The 15,908-nt window shown below is 48.6% G+C and overlaps 2 protein-coding genes and 4 long non-coding RNA genes across 7 annotated transcripts; 3 read left to right on the top strand and 3 right to left on the bottom strand.

Annotated features, from left to right (window-relative positions):
• Nucleotides 1-175: 175 nt before the first annotated feature.
• On the bottom strand, nucleotides 176-836 carry LOC136187936 (uncharacterized). The gene is made up of 3 exons (XR_010670042.1): nucleotides 789-836; nucleotides 370-731; nucleotides 176-312 (listed from the first exon to the last, which is right to left on the bottom strand). It is a non-coding gene; the product is annotated as an uncharacterized lncRNA (long non-coding RNA).
• LOC136187933 (uncharacterized) lies at nucleotides 427-2,470 on the top strand. Of its 2 annotated transcripts, XR_010670040.1 has the most exons (10): nucleotides 427-486; nucleotides 538-576; nucleotides 635-947; nucleotides 1,004-1,125; nucleotides 1,186-1,256; nucleotides 1,327-1,523; nucleotides 1,594-1,656; nucleotides 1,715-1,753; nucleotides 1,823-1,984; nucleotides 2,048-2,470. It is a non-coding gene; the product is annotated as an uncharacterized lncRNA (long non-coding RNA). The 2 variants fall into 2 exon arrangements; XR_010670039.1 differs by having other exon boundaries at nucleotides 1,004-1,256.
• On the bottom strand, nucleotides 1,453-2,232 carry LOC136187935 (uncharacterized). Its single transcript, XR_010670041.1, has 4 exons — nucleotides 1,818-2,232; nucleotides 1,710-1,760; nucleotides 1,536-1,650; nucleotides 1,453-1,487 (listed from the first exon to the last, which is right to left on the bottom strand). It is a non-coding gene; the product is annotated as an uncharacterized lncRNA (long non-coding RNA).
• Nucleotides 2,471-3,253: 783 nt separating the features above from the next.
• On the bottom strand, nucleotides 3,254-3,762 carry LOC136187963 (uncharacterized). Its single transcript, XR_010670060.1, has 3 exons — nucleotides 3,668-3,762; nucleotides 3,535-3,619; nucleotides 3,254-3,475 (listed from the first exon to the last, which is right to left on the bottom strand). It is a non-coding gene; the product is annotated as an uncharacterized lncRNA (long non-coding RNA).
• A 2,271-nt stretch (nucleotides 3,763-6,033) lies between these two features.
• LOC136188499 (uncharacterized) lies at nucleotides 6,034-8,901 on the top strand. Its single transcript, XM_065976235.1, has one exon. The coding sequence runs from the start codon at nucleotides 6,034-6,036 to the stop codon at nucleotides 8,899-8,901; it is 2,868 nt and encodes a 955-aa protein (XP_065832307.1).
• Nucleotides 8,902-13,223: 4,322 nt separating this feature from the next.
• LOC136187972 (RNA-binding protein 47-like) lies at nucleotides 13,224-15,071 on the top strand. Its single transcript, XM_065975669.1, has 4 exons — nucleotides 13,224-14,088; nucleotides 14,180-14,350; nucleotides 14,400-14,616; nucleotides 14,677-15,071. Exons 1-4 carry the CDS (start codon nucleotides 13,782-13,784, stop codon nucleotides 14,708-14,710), a joined length of 729 nt encoding a protein of 242 aa, XP_065831741.1. The 5' UTR covers nucleotides 13,224-13,781; the 3' UTR covers nucleotides 14,711-15,071.
• Nucleotides 15,072-15,908: the final 837 nt, after the last annotated feature.

Here is a 15,908-nt window from a genome sequence, read left to right as displayed (position 1 = left end):
TTTGCAGTGTTAAGCCGTATTATCTCAATTGTTTTGTACATTACCTGAGCAATAAGTTTTTTTAGAAAATAAAATGTTGGATAATCTCCAGCGGCAGGCAAAATGCATTGGCTCAGGTACCTAAAAGATTTTTTATTTGTAACCAGTGTTGCTTGTCTATAGTCTTACATTTTTAAGGCTGGATACAATTCAAGAACATTTTCAATAACGTCTTTATAATTTCTCAAGGGCTTGAGCTGTTGCTCCTGTTCGCTTAGAAGGCAGCAGCTTTTTAAGCTGTCAAGATCCTTTTGGTTTGGAGTTACGTAGCATCTACAGCGGTGATTTTAAAATGAGTAAATTGAGCTAAATAACTAGAATAAAATGAACCTCTGATTTTCCAAAGACTTGTATATGTTGTCTGTATCAAGTTGTCTAAACGACGATGGTAAATCCGCCAACCAAGTTGAAGCTAGAACTGCGGAGAAGCGCTCAGAGAAGAAATTAGTAAGATGGCTGATTGCTATTCCTCCTCTGCAGGACGTGTCTTCCGGATAGAAATGGATTGAAGCGCTTTGAAGAGGAAGACTTTCCAAGGTAGAATGAACATCAATTATTGCTGTTGCAAAGTGGAGCGCTTTTGATGTCTCTGCAGATGTTGGACGTGGAATTGTATGAACGCTGTGAAAGTCGTCCACAATCAGCACTGCCAAATGCCCGTCTTTTCCAGCTTCGTCCAGCCGATCGTTTACCTAGAAAAGGTGCCCTTGGGCATATAATTTTATTTCAGAAAGTTTAGAAACGAATACCAGCGGCCTGTTGGCGCTTGATAGTTTTCTTCGATGAATAGTTGTTGGATGGTCACATATTCCCAGGCGTCTTCCGCACTCTAAAGCCGCTTCAGAACAGCCAGACAGCGACAAATGAAGACCGACATCACTAGCAAATGTTGTATTTTGCTGAGGAAGGTAGTTTGCATGGTTAAATATAGGTGAGTCACTAATTTACGTACTTGATTTCTAAGGTAGGCTAATCGATGAAGTTCTCCGACCACTCGACTGCGCCGAAGGCCTGTTCTTCTTTCTGAGTCTACAGTGGCGGAGTAATGGCTTTTTATCGATTTTTCAATAATATTGAACAGCCCTGGTGAATTCGTCTCGCAAAAAGACTCCATTTCGTCAGCATTATAGAGCTTTCCGCGCTCAGGAACGTGCAGTCGATACGCTTCTTGAAAAGACTTTATCAGTTCCGGAAACGATTCTAAAATTTATTCAAATGTATTTGAAAAACGCAGAAGAGCTAGCTAGCTAAACAACCTTTTTTTAATTTTTCGTTTTCTTTCTTTAGGGTCGACGCTTCATTGCTGGCTGCCGTAAGCTGGCTTGTCAGACGATCTGAATTTTCCAACTGCTCCAAGTGAGTGCAGGCAATAAAACAGAATTTACCGTTTTCTGCTTCAGCCATTTCCAGATTGCTTGTAAGGTTTGTTACGTCGTGTTTCAGCGTCGCTAAATCAAGGCTATCTCGCGATGTTACAAATTAAGGTATATCTGCACCGAGATAAGACTTGGCAGCCGCGGCCTCTTCCTGGAATGCGTCTCTCTCAAACATTAGCTGCTGCAATTGGACAGACGCCGCGAAAAGTTGCTCCTGCATGGTTTCGAGCAAGTTCTACTAGTGAGAACGATAGAATTCCTAAATGTACATATATATATACGAGTAAATATGACTTCAGATTCTCTCTGGGTTCCTGCCCCCGGTTCTTCGGCTTCAGGTAAATTCTATATAGACAAACTTTATAGTCGGCGCATATTATACTGCCGCTATATGACGCGAACTTCAGCCTGAGACTCAATCGCCGAGCGTTTCGCAGGCGGGCGATACAAGGGATGGGCGGTGACTTGTTCCATAGAATCGATGGTCTCTAAATGGCTTCGACAGAGGAACGCGGCGGGCTGACCAACGATGTCGTCGAGAACGGCGAAGAGGCGCTCGGGACAAGCGCGTAGGGAACCACGGCACCTAGCAGAATCGAAAAGAACGCAGCATTTATTGGATGTACCTTTAGCGATCCTGTAGTGCTCTAGGCAAAGAGCGACGTCGTCTACGAATCCGCATTCGCGACTTCTTCGTCCCGAAAAGGACGTGGTCCTCCCAAAGCACAGGCGACGAGCACGAGTGCCAGGAAGGTCGGAGTAAAAGCATGGGAGATCAGTTTGCATAGCGTAAGACAGCTGAGAGCGAGTCAATCGAGCAGGCGTCTGCGCGGATCAAGGTCAGCTGAAATGCATTTTATCGACCGTTAGAGCCGTTTTTTTGAATGTATCGAGGCTCCGATCGCTACGCGTAAGCGCAAAGCGTACATAAATGTAGCAGACTTCGTTATCTCTACTATCTGAGAATGGCAGCCCAACTTCCGACGCGTAGTACTCAATTGACGTCCTCTCGAAAAAAAAACGCGTGGATCTCATATGAAAGAAAATTTATTGAAGTCTGGATATGCGAAAGTATGAGCTTATCCGGTTCGAATTGACCTTATCCGAGGCCATTTTCTGTGGGTGGGTCTTAATAGAATACACACAGTCGCGCTATTGGCCCATTGGCCATTGTTAGCAGAGCATGCGCGTTTGCAAGTCCGCCCTGCCCACATGCATAGGTCCTCCTCAAATACAGAATACAGAGCACATTATCAAATACACTACGTCAGAAAAGCGCCTAATTAGGAAAACATTGCAATCATGCAAGTATTTACAGTATGTACGTAGGAGTGAGCTGTAGTAGCTAACGGCTGTAAGGACGCGACGTGAATATGTGACAACATAAAAAATTATGACGTCACACTATGGTATGCACTCTCGTACGGTAAGCGGTGGGAGGCTCTGCATGATGGCAACACGGTGAACACCGGGCCATCATTCTCTAGTATCAAAGCATCTCACAGACGCCTAATCGTCGCATCGCTGGAAAGCGGATACGGAAGGAGGTGCGTGCACCGTTACACAGAAATTGATCCACCTAGTCTAATTTTGGAAGACGACCACATCCAGGTTGAAATCAAGTAAACGCGGATGGTGACTGCACAGCTAGATCAATATTTCAACCACTATATACATGTATAAATCGATAATTTATCTAGATTACAGTTGAGTATGAATATTAGTCAAAGATCAATGAAAGCAACGAAGGCGGCCGTTACGTTACGTTCGACGATGTGGCCTTCGCCCACACGTCCACCGACGGAAACGCCCACGCATGGTCAACGCGAGCGTCAGTGTACATCAGTCATTGCAACAATATTAGAGATCAAGGTTAGTATGGTGGCTTGTGCTCATGCACAGAGGAATACGAACGACAGGTAAGAATTCTATCTAGTGCACGACCGTCAAACTGCCCGATAAGAAGCTAGTTATACTACTATCTATTCAGATCTAAGGGTCGGTTGCAACGAAGGAGTTCGACGACAATTGTGCTCTATGGATGGCTGTAGGTGTAATTTCTGAGAAGACCACTTTTCGAAATACGTACCAGTGCAAAGGGGCCCCAGTGGTCAGCTACCTGCACTATGGACTTATGCCTGCATCGAAACGCTTCGTACGTCGAGACGGTGCGCGCGGACGATAAACGAGAGCGTCGAAATCGCCTAAGGAGATTAGCTTATTGGGATAGACGACTTTCGGCTTCAAATCACTTCAATCGGGACAGAATTCGAATCTCTATGTTCTTCTGGTCCAAATAACATGATTGGCGATGCCAAAACTGCCGAAATTCGTCTGAAACACGTAGAGTAGGACCTCGGCTTTCGGACATTCTGCGAAATTTTCGGACGCTCGCACAGCAAATCTAGCGAACCGATTCTGGCTTCCTATGGCGCATTTGAAAGCCCAATCCCTTCCAGGAAGATGTGCCAGAGCGCGAATCAATAGACCAAACCCTCATAATTTTATGAGAAGATTAGCGCGCGCAGGTCAAATCCTCCGCTTTCGGACAGCAGTATCGCTTTCGGACACGTATGCGTAGCTCATTCAAATTTTAATGTTTCGCCTAGAATTTTTTTCACAAAATCCTCTATCATAGAGCTTTCGAACGCAGTAAAGCTTTAGCCAAATGGTCTAGTCTATCGCATGCTAAAAATCGACGAATATACCGACATCGCACCTCGGTGTTCGGACACCAGTTATTCCGTTTGCAAAGCCCAAATCCGTTTCTAAAAGGACATTCTGAATTTTCTGTAAGGTATTTGAAACAATTTTCAAAAGCAGCTTAAAAAAGAGTAACATTGCTAAGCAATTGGGCTGTTTAGTGCATGAAAATGCATTTCTTGGGTTTGCTTTAGTAGCCATAAAACTAGCAACGAGATTACCCAAACTGGTACAGAAGCAAGCGGTGCGAAGAAAAAGTCACCTTTAAACTTCATATTATTGAAAAATTCTGTCACATACCAGTACAGGACGTTACGCAAAATGCAGTTTGTTCAAACTTTATCATAGTGTTTGGTATATTGCCAAGAGCTCAGGCTACGTCAAGCTGACCATCTGCGTTTATTAATTTATCTATTGCGTTCTAAGAATTTCAGTTTGAGTGCTCTTATATAAAGATCGAATTTCAGATTCTTGGTATCACACTCTGGCTGTGATATCTTCATGAATCTCGATGCTGCTAAAAATGTACTTGCTCTACTTATGGAAGTCAAGAGCACTCCAGAGACAGATACTGTAAAAAGGCGTACTTTTATGTAATGTTTCTGACGTTGCGATAAAAATCAGCACGACAAATGCATTTGGCGTAAAGTACTGTATGCGGCAGAATCTTTCATTAATACGAAGTTTTAGGGTGACTTTTTCTTCGCACCGCTTGCTTCTGTGCCAGTTTGGGTATTTTCGTTGCTATATTTAGTTTTATTGCTACTAAAGCAAACCCAAGAAATGCATTTTCATGCACTAAACAGCCCAATTGCTTAGCAAAGTTACTCTTTTTTAAGCTGCTTTTGAAAATCGTTTCAAATACCTTACAGAAAATTCAGAATGTCCTTTTAGAAACAGATTTGGGCTTTGCAAACGGAATAACTGGTGTCCGAACACCGAGGTGCGATGTCGGTATATTCGTCGATTTTTAGCATGCGATAGACTAGACCATTTGGCTAAAGCTTTACTGCGTTCGAAAGCTCTATGATAGAGGATTTTGTGAAAAAAAATTCTAGGCGAAACATTAAAATTTGAATGAGCTACGCATACGTGTCCGAAAGCGATACTGCTGTCCGAAAGCGGAGGATTTGACCTGCGCGCGCTAATCTTCTCATAAAATCATGAGTACCCGGATACACACTTTTTCTATCTATCCGGGATGGCTGAGTGCTCGACGTTAGGTACCCGGATAAACACTTTTAACTATCCGGGATGGCTGAGTGCTTGACGTTAGGTACCCGGATAAACATTTTTTGCTATCCGGGATGGCTGAGTGCTCGACGTTAGGTACCCGGATAAACACTTGGATAGTCGATACTCCTCGCGCGTTAAAGGGGGTGTGGTGTGGTTAAAGGGGGTGTGGCGCCAACCACACCCCCTTAACGCGCGAGGGTCTGGAGTATCGAGGCTACGACCAGATAAGTGGACGTGTGTGTGGTTGAGAGAGTCCATAACACGCGCGCCTGCCATAGACGCTAGGTTCATTAGACGGCGAGACGTTACTTGGGGAGAACGATTTATGCAACGAAGGAAAAAACGAGCTGCAGCCAACCCGCCGCCTAGGGGACGGCAGCAACAACAACCACCACCACCGCCGCAGCCCCAGGTACAGCCGCAGCAACAACAGCTACCTCCGCAACTCGCACGCCCCTCGGCAATTCATCGTGAGATTCAAACGTTCTACGGAGGTGCCGCCGATGAGGTCGACTCGTGGTTCCTGCATCTCTATCTAGCGGCGCTCCAACAATGGGATGAAGCGACGAAGCTACGCGAGGCCGTTGCAGCGTTGGGCCCTGGGGTGAGGCGCGAATACGCGGCATTCGAAGTAATAACGCGCCCCGCACGCGTCGGATGGGCGGAGTTCGAGCGATATATGAGGACGACCTACGGACCAAAGCAACCCGTCGACTTCTGGACGACGCGCTTGATGAACATCAAGCAGGCGACACAAGAGGCGATGAAGGACTATATTTCTCGCTTCCGACTCATGTCGACAAGTCTCGTTCAAGCCGAACAAGCTGACGGAGACGGCGGGCGTGTTTCTCAGCGCATGTTGATCGTATGGTTCAAGCATGGACTACGACCCGAATTCCAGCCCGACTTGATACGCGCGGAGCCAATTGCCACACTAACTGATGCATATCAGGCCGCGGAGAAAGCCGAAGTCGTCTGGAAAGCCCTTCTCAAGAGACCGCACCCGCTGGGAGAGGTTTACGCCTCCCATCCCGCAGCGATAGCCATGACGACACCCCAGAACGAGAGACAGCGTGAGACCGGAAGGACAGATGAAGAGACTAATCAACCTGGAATGGCGGCGCAGGTAAAGCAACTCGCTGCCGAAGTACAGCGCCTTTCCAAAATCGTTCAAGAGAACAAGCGACTGTCTTTGGCGACGAGCGAAGTGCAGCAAAGTCTCTCAAAGAGGTGGCGACGTGATGACACCTCTTATCAACGGCCACGCCCTATGGAACAGTCGGCTTACTTTCCGGGAAATTGCAGAAACTGCGGACGCTGGGGTCACAAAGCAGTGCATTGCCGGAGAGCGTCGAATTATCCCAGCGCGGGACAACCATTCTCCGGAAGAACTCCTTCAACGGGACCGCCCTCTGCGCGACCGCCCCTCACTGGTGGAAACCAAGAAACCCTCGCCAACACGACCCGGCCTGGAGTCAATGCCGTGCAGGCTAAGAATGATAACCCTTTTGCCGAATTTGGCCGCTCTGACTTACCAACGTATCCTGTGCGAATAGAAGGCGCGCCGCCGGTTACTTGCTTATTTGACACCGGGGCAAAGGTGTCACTGATGTCCGGCGACTTCGTCCGTCAGCTAAGTGTCCAAATGGAAGAAGCAGGCGAGGAACTACGACTCAGAGCCGCACCAACGCTCGCCTTGTACGCAGCCGATGGAAATGCCTTGACCATTGCCGGCTGCGTGGAGGTGACGATGCGCGTCGGCGAAATGAGCACGCAACAGCTCTTCGTCGTCACCGACGGACTGCTTTTCTCCGTTCTGCTCGGATGCGATTTCATGTGGCGAACTGGGGCAGATATTAGTTTCAAAGGAGGAACTGTGACGTTGACCGATGCGCAAGGAAAAGCTCACACGGCGCCGTTGTTCAGCGCCTTCTCGACCGAACCGGAGACGGAGAGCGTTAACAAAGGACAAACCGTAGGAAGAGTGTTGGCCGTAACTTCGTTGGGACGAACGCCAGCGATAACCGACGGGGTTGAGCCAGACCAAAGAGCAAGAGGGAGCGGTTCGAACGCCGAAGCCTGGAAGCCGAGCGAGAAGGTCGCTATCTCACCAGCACTGGATGAGCGCCAGACGGAACAGGTCAAAGAGCTGATAGACCGTTATTCCGATACCTTTTCCTCGGGTCCCCACGACATGGGAAGAATGGCGGCGGTGACGCATGAAATCGATACTGGAGACCACCAACCTGTTAATCAACAGCCGTATCGGATGGCCCCTGACGAACGAGATGAGGCGGATCGGCAGATCCAAAGCATGCTGGATAACGGGGTGATATGCGAGTCGAAGTCCCCGTGGGCCAGTCCGGTGGTGATGCGAGATAAGAAGGACGACACCAAACGTTTTTGCTGCAACTATCAAGCGCTGAACGAAATTACGAAGAAGGACCGCTATCCGCTGCCCCGAGTGGATGATTGTCTCGATGAATTGGCTGGCAGTTACTATTACACCTGTCTGGACATGGCGACGGGATTTTGGCAGATCAAAGTCAGGGAACGCGATCGGGAGAAGACTGCCTTCATTTCACCTTCGGGTCTCTTTGAATTTCAAGTGATGCCCTTCGGCCTCTGCAATGCACCGTCTACATTTCAGCGGGCCATGGATCACGTGCTAGCTGGCCTGAAGTGGCGTACTTGCATTGTGTACGTCGACGACATATTAGTCTTCTCCGCGACGTTTGAGGGACACCTGAAGGACTTGGCTGAAGTCCTGGAGCGATGCCGTCAACATAATCTGAAGTTGAAGCCTGCGAAGTGCATAATCGCTAGCGAAGAGCTGAAATATCTGGGTTATGTCGTCAAGCGTGGCGGACTCGCTGTTGACCCGGAAAAGGTCCGAGCCGTACGCGATTTAGCCCCGCCGACGAATAGGACTCTATTGAAGTCTTTTCTGGGACTAACCTCCTACTACCGACGATTTATACGAGCGTATGCAGAAGCGACAGAACCACTGTACCGTCTGTTGCGCGGGAAACCTGAGACCTTCGTCTGGGCAACCGAACAACAGGAAGCCTTTGAGAAGATTAAGACCGCTCTCACAACTGCTCCACTATTGGTGCATCCGGATTGGACCAAGCCATTCAAGCTGCAAACGGACGCATCTGATTACGCTATAGGTGCTGTTCTATCGCAAGAAGATGACGAGGCACGCGAGCGAGTAGTGAGCTATGCAAGTCGACAACTAACTGCGGACGAAAGGAAATACGACACGCGCGAGAAAGAACTTCTGGCCGTGGTATGGGGTTGTGAAACTCACGCTAAATACCTAGGCCAGCGACCGTTTGTTATTGAAACCGACCATGCCAACCTGAAATGGCTAATGAAGAGGGATCCGCCCCGCGGAAGATTGGCCCGTTGGGTCCTGCGATTGCAGGCTTTTGACATGCAAATCAAGCACCGTCCCGAGATAATGGGAACGCCGACGCTCTATCACGTCTCCCGCGAGTGGCGCCTTCGACCGAGAAAGAACCCATTCCTGTTCTCCCCGTGACGGCTCGCGCGCCTTTCAAGGTGCCCGGCGTCGACGATCTCAGGAGAGCCCAGGAACAAGACCCTGAGATACGCGCAACCATAGATTTCTTGCGATCTCCAACTGGTCAGGAGGCACCACCAACTGCGCGCCAAATGCTGCGGGATACCGGGGAGATAAAGATGCACTCAACCAGCGGTCTCCTAATACACTCGACGGTGACGAATGGGCAACGTCTGGAAGTCCCAATACTTCCCGCTGCGCTCAGGAACGACGTTCTAGGAGCACTGCACACGGTTCCGATGGCAGCCCATTTGGGGGTGAAGAAAACCCTCAACAAAGTCCGTACGCAGTACTATTGGAAAGGGATGACGACCGATGTGAAACAGTTCGTACGAACTTGTGAGGCATGTCAAAGAAGGAAGACAGTGCAACCAACGACATCTGGAGAACTTCAACAGTTCAGCGCTACGCAACCTTTCGAAGTGGTTGGAGTTGACTTGCTGGGACCGCTGCCAAGCACGACCAGAGGTCACACCTACATAGTGGTGATGGTCGACCGATTCACCCGCTGGGTCGAGTTGGTACCCGTGGGAGACATCACCGCCGCTACTGTCGCCAAGGCGGTTGTCGATCAATTGATTCTTCGCCACGGCTGTCCACAACGACTGCTATCTGACCGAGGCTCCCAATTCCGATCCAAGCTGATGAGACAGTTGTATCGACGATTGGGCATTGATAAAATATATACCAGTGCTTATCACCCGCAAACGAATGGCCAGGTGGAGAGATTTAACCGAGTCATCACGGCGGCACTCTCAGCTTATGTCAGCGAGCGACAGGATGACTGGGACGACTACATTGAAGCGATTGCATTCGCCTATCGAACCAGTATCGTCGACGCTATTGGAAACACCCCTTTCTACTTGGTTTACGGCGGAGACCCGCTACTGCCAACGAGTGCCTTCGCCGCCTCCGACCGAGACGTAGAGATGGATGCTTACCGTTATGGATTGGCGCTCACTGAGAGATTGCGGGAGGCACACCGACTGGCCAGAGGCGTACAGGCCAGGACTGACATCAACAGGAAGCGAACTTACGATGCGACTCACCAGCACGTTGAATTCGATATTGGATCTCTCGTATTAGTCCGTGATCAGACTTGCAAAATTGGATTGAGCCCGAAATTGAAGTCGAAGTACGCTGGACCGTATCGGGTGATCGAGTAACCTATCGAGTACACCACCTAGAGAAAGCTATGAAAACCATCGTCCATGTACAACGCATGGTACCTTAGGTACCTTATCACCGGAGGGAAGCTGACGAGACCGAAAGCGACAGCGGAGAGTCGGACGATAGCGACGAGGATGAGAACGACTCCGAAGAAGAGGGTCGACGCGTGATGGAGACTCCAGTGAGCCGGTACGTGAGAGTTGACGAATCGTACGTGCCTCAGGCGAGAGAAAGGGTCGTCACAGCGCCAACCGAGGTACGTAGTCGACGCGTAACAGCGGGGAGGCGTCCGCTTCGATATCGCGACGATTGACCGCGTTACGGAACCTGAGAGTATTGCGTTGATTAGTTAAGGAACGAACCCTTTTGTTGTCTTTGTGTTGAGTTGAGTTTCCCTAAATCTGCGCAGTAGTCGCGCGTTTAGCTGTTGCATATGGTCCAGCCTACTGAAGATGCGAAATAACCTCTCTCGTTTCCAGCGCTACTAATAGACCGGAGCCGCTTTGCAGCTGTGAATAGACCGGTCCTTGTCCAAGAGCCGCAACCGGGCAAATTAACCTAATTCTATTTCGCAGAAAAGATGAGTTTAACGATTTTGTCTTTTCAAAATCGGCACATCGTTTATCTTCCCATCATTTAAAGCTGCCACGCAAGTGAACTGCAATATGTGTTTTCTGTTGAAAGTACTCAATGTGTTTTCTGTTGTAGGTACTCAAAATGTTTTCTGTTGTAGGTACTCAATGTGTTTTCTGTTGAAGGTACTGAATGTGTTTTCTGTTGTAGGTACTCAATGTGTTTTCTGTTTTAGATACTCAATATGTTTTCTGTTGTAGGTACTCAACGTGTTTTCTGTTGTAGGTACTCAATATGTTTTCTGTTGAAGGTACTGAATGTGTTTTCTGTTGAAGGTACTGAATGTGTGATCTGTGTTAGGTACTCAACGTGTTTTCTGTTGTAGGTACTCAATATGTTTTCTGTTTTAGGTACTCAATATGTTTTCTGTTGTAGGTACTCAATGTGTTTTCTGTTGTAGGTACTCAATATGTTTTCTGTTTTAGGTACTCAATGTGTTTTCTGTTGAAGGATACATACCCTGCAAGCAGGAAGTGGTACAGTGTCAATTGCACAAAAACATGCATCAGTGATACGTACTCTGCAAGCAGGGAATGGTACACTGCGAATTCCACTATGCGGTAAACATGCATCAGGGATACACGTATTGCAAGGGCAGGGCACTCTACCAGGAGTCGCTGGAACTTCGCAGCGAGGTCGCTTTCGCGCGGAAGAAGCCATGGAAAAACGGAAAGACAAAGGAAGATGGCGGCGGAGAAAATATGCATAGCGCACTCTAAGGCGATTCGAATTGTGGCGAAACGCGACTTCACGGCGGCGATTGCTCGATTCGGACCGGTAGAGAACCCGCGCGAGACGTGGCATTTGGAATTGCGGCGCGATCGGCGGCTCGGGAAAGCGGCGGCGGAGGAGGATCCGCGGCGGGGGTCCCGACGAACGCGCGTTCAATCGATCGCGCGGAAGGGCGTTCGAAGCGCAGCGGCGCGATCGAAGCGCGGTCACGGCGGCGTCGGGCGGCGAAATTTGAAGGCGAAAACGCGAGGTCCCGCATAGGAAACGCAGGCCCCGTACGAAGCTCCGTAAATTATGGGAAGAAAGCTCCGTAAATTATGGGAAGATAGACAATGGCGTCGTTTGGGCTTTAAAGGTATAGATTAAAGGTATAGATAAAGGTATAGATGATGGCAACACCGAACACCGGGCCATCATTCTCTAGTCGAGCACGTGTCTTCTAGCTGCTGTCCCGTATTAGTGTTCGCGGACACTAAGAAAACGTTCGATATGTCGTCGTCGCGGCCGCGAAAACGGTCCCACCAGTCGCTCGATTCGTCGGATCATCGAGATGAATCCGTAGCGATGTCGTACGAAGAGCTTAGTGGCGATCATTCGCAGCACAGTGAAGCGACGAGGGTAAAACGAATGAAATGGAGCTTTGAGATGTCTTACGAAGCGATTATAAAGCGATCGGAATCAGAAAACGGCATAATCGAGCGATTGGAACTAAAAAACTTTATGTGCCATCGTTTTTTGGAACTCGAACTCAATCCTCAAGTAAATTTCATCATTGGAAAGAACGGAAGTAAGTGAGGCCCCTTTTGGGAAACGAGCGAGCCTATCAATTCATTGTGTATTTATAAAAGTTAACTACTTACCTCCATGGAGGGGAGGGGGGCAGGCCCCCCGTCCGACAGAAGGCCATGGGCCACTCCCGATAACACCGCTTGCCGAAAGGATCTAGGTACCTAACACACCAGGCTTCCTAAAGCCTGGTGGTCAACGCTGGGGCAGGTCCCGGATGTAGCTAGACAGCCATAACCGCAATGGTTGTCATGGTAACCGGAGTATCCGGGCAACCTGTCCCCACCGTTGTGTCACACTGGATAACCAGTGGAGATCCTAACTAAGCCAGGGGGGATGGGACCGCCGATCGCAGCGAGCATGAGAGAAAGGCGACGTCACAAAGGCCGCGGTCCAATTGGAAACACCCCCTGTTAGCCAATGAGAGTGCGCGAGTGGACTCCTAGCGCACGCCATATTCCGGCGAAGTTAACGACGGTTAAACAAGTCTAACCCGCCATTAACTACTTACCTCCATGGAGGGGAGGGGGGGGGGGGGGGGGGGGGGGGGGCAGGCCCCCCGTCCGACAGAAGGCCATGGGCCACTCCCGATAACACCGCTTGCCGAAAGGTACCTAACACACCAGGCTTCCTAAAGCCTGGTGGTCAACGCTGGGGCAGGTCCCGGATGTAGCTAGACAGTCATAACCGCAATGGTTGTCATGGTAACCGGAGTATCCGGGCAACCTGTCCAAACACACGCTCGTATACGAGCGTGACCTCCCAACCATTGCGGATAATACACCCTGAGGTAGATACGGCAGGACGGAGTTTCAAACACGCATGCGTCGTAGTTAGGGTTACTCCCCGCCTTCGAATGTTCTCCGAAAGCGCTGAATTTACCTTATCTAGCCTCTGGCAAGCGCATTTTCTTTGGCGAAAATGCTCAAATATGGCATTGCTTCACTGAAACGAAAGCGCATCGGGCGGGGACCCTCGTACAAATAGTATCGTCTACAACTTCCCATTTTTGTCGCCGAGCTTTCCGAAAACGCCAGTAGTATAAATAAAAGGCAGTATTCTTTGGCTTTGAAGCTAAAAAGACGCTGTTTTTACCTAACATATTTCGGCAAAATTCGAAACATCGTGGGTCGTTAGGCGCGATTGAGGCACGATTCAGCCCATTTTCGAGCGCATTTACAAATCCCTACGATTTTTTAAATTTTTGAAGCTATTTATAGAGAAAACGTGCGGTTCCTAGTGCGTTCAGCGGTCCTAAAACTTTCAAACCGCTTTTTCTCGAATGACGTCCCCCTCAACTAAAAATACGTCAGGGCTAAAATCAAAGCTTATTCATTGAAGCTTCGATCTGCCAAATCTCAAGCTTAGCCAATTCGAACTCATCTTAGCCGAGCCATTTTTCTTTCACGGGGTCTCGATAGAACGATAAATGTTTACTTCATTGGCTGATTTAAGGCGCGTGCGCGAAAAGGGCTACGTCATTGGCTCTCCGCCGCGGTCGATCGCTGGGCGTATGCATGTCCGTCGACAACTGTCGACTCTTCATCGGCGGCATACCGAAGAAGGTGACCAAGGCGGACATACTCGACGAGATGCGTCGACTCACGGACGGCGTCGTCGACGCAATCGTCTATGCGAGCCTCGCCGATAAGACGAAGAATCGCGGATTCGCCTTCGTCGAGTACGAGAATCATCGCGCCGCCATGATGGCGCGACGAAAGGGCATGCATCAGCGTCTCGTCGTCTGGGGAACCGAAATCACCGTCGATTGGGCCGAGCCCGAGTGGGGAAGACGAGGATGTCATCATAGATGGCATGGCGAAGGTAATGTACGCATATTGATAAGACGGGATAAGGATGCCCAGGGGGGTTAGAGGTCTGTCTTCCACTGCATCCCCCTCTTTTTCGTTTTTAGGTCAAAAAGTGCTCTACGTTCGGAATCTCATGGTGTCGACCACCGAAGAGCAGATTCGTCAGAAGTTCGTCGAATTCGGCAAGCTGGAGAAAGTGAAAAAGATTCACTATTACGCCTTCGTTCACTATTCGACGCGCGAGGATGCCGTGGCGGCGAAAGAGTCCATGGACGGTAAATAATCACGTGCACCTAAATCCAAATGTATTCCTGACGTCATTAGGCGAGGAATTTGACGGAAGCCTTCTGGCAATATCGTGGGCCAAGCCAGTGGACAAGAAACAGCGTCAATTGGCAAAGAATTTCGGCAAAACGTTCTACGACGGTCACGGAGTGACCATATATCCCTCGGTGAACGACGTGAGTGGAGGGGGATCAGGAGGAGAGATGGTGCCTCGATCTCCAACGTCCACACAAGCAATCAGTCCATTTTTCAGACGGTAAAAATAATTTATAGGGATTATGAACTGGTTTATTTATTTATTTATTTATTTTTGCAGCATCTTGCCATTGGAAAGGGCTTCGATCCAATAGCACGCGGTCCTCTTAACGGAAAGGTATTGTGACGATTTTTCTCTGTTGCAGTATGTGGATACTAGCAGTCAACCCGGCTTCGCCCGGGTATTGGTCTTGCTAATAGCTTTCCCTCTTTTTCTGAAAGTTCTCCTTCCCAGCGGTGAATATGCATCATGCCGCTGATATGGCCTCCCGTAGTGTGAAAGGGCAGGGAACTCCAAATTGAAAATTCCTATTAGAGACTCAGTTCCTAACTCTGACTTGAATATTAGTATTAGACAGCAGTCTCTGACTCCGGCTTGATTATTTCTGTTATATAAACAGTCGATCCCTAGCTCCAGCTTCATTATTTCTGTGTTACAGTATTAGCGTTGGCATATTACCCATATTAACCTCTGGAGGACAGAACGTCCATCAATGAGAGCCGGAGTCAGATAAAAGGTCCTCAGATACCCAGTCCCTAGCTAACTCCGTCCCAATCAAATCTATTAGATACTCAGTCCCTAACTCCGGTTTTAATAAATAGATACTCCAGTAGTTCCTGATCGACTCTTGCTTGATTATTTCTGTTATCAAAACAGTGTGAGAAACGCATAGGGGAACAAAAAGAAGAAAGGACAGGGAACTCCAATTTGACAGTTCCTATTAGACACTCAGTTCCTAACTCCGACTTGAATATTTCTATTAGAAATCAGTCTCTGACTCCTGCTTGAATATTCCTGTTATATAAACAGTCGATTCCTTGCTCCAGCTGTGTTATTAGCGTTGGCTACACTACTGCATGCACTACGGGAAGGTCCACACGCATATTAATTAACCTCTGGGGGAGAGAACTTCCAGCAATGAGAGCCGGAGTCAGAAAAAAGAGACACGAACGTCCTCAGGGACACATTCCCTATAACTCCGGCCCAATGAAGTCTATCAGATACTCAGTCCCCAACTCCAGCTTTATTCGATAGACACTCCAGTAGTCCCTAGCTTCATTATTTCTGTCACTAATACCGTCCCCTAACTCCAGGTACTCGTCTCCAGACACAATCACCCTGTCCATAAATCATTATAGGAGGGAAGGTCTCTACTTGACAATTCCTATTAGATACTCAGTTCCTAACCGTGACTTGACTATTTCTATTAGAAATCGGTGTCTGGCTCCGGATTGATTATTTCTGTTATTTAAACAGTCGATCCCTAACTCCAGCTTCAATCTGTGATATTA

This window comes from Oscarella lobularis, chromosome 6 (assembly GCF_947507565.1).
Source record: "Oscarella lobularis chromosome 6, ooOscLobu1.1, whole genome shotgun sequence".
NCBI lineage: Eukaryota > Metazoa > Porifera > Homoscleromorpha > Homosclerophorida > Oscarellidae > Oscarella > Oscarella lobularis.
Note: the sequence above shows the minus strand (reverse complement) of the source record. Positions and strands in the feature narration are given on the sequence as shown.

Coding starts and splice junctions, on each gene's coding strand:
- LOC136188499 (XM_065976235.1), top strand. CDS start 6,034: ATGAGGACGACCTACGGACCAAAGCAACCCGTCGACTTCTGGACGACG.
- LOC136187972 (XM_065975669.1), top strand. CDS start 13,782: ATGTCCGTCGACAACTGTCGACTCTTCATCGGCGGCATACCGAAGAAG. Junction 14,351..14,399: donor GGCGAAAGAGTCCATGGACG/GTAAATAATCAC, acceptor TGACGTCATTAG/GCGAGGAATTTGACGGAAGC. Junction 14,617..14,676: donor ATCAGTCCATTTTTCAGACG/GTAAAAATAATT, acceptor TTATTTTTGCAG/CATCTTGCCATTGGAAAGGG.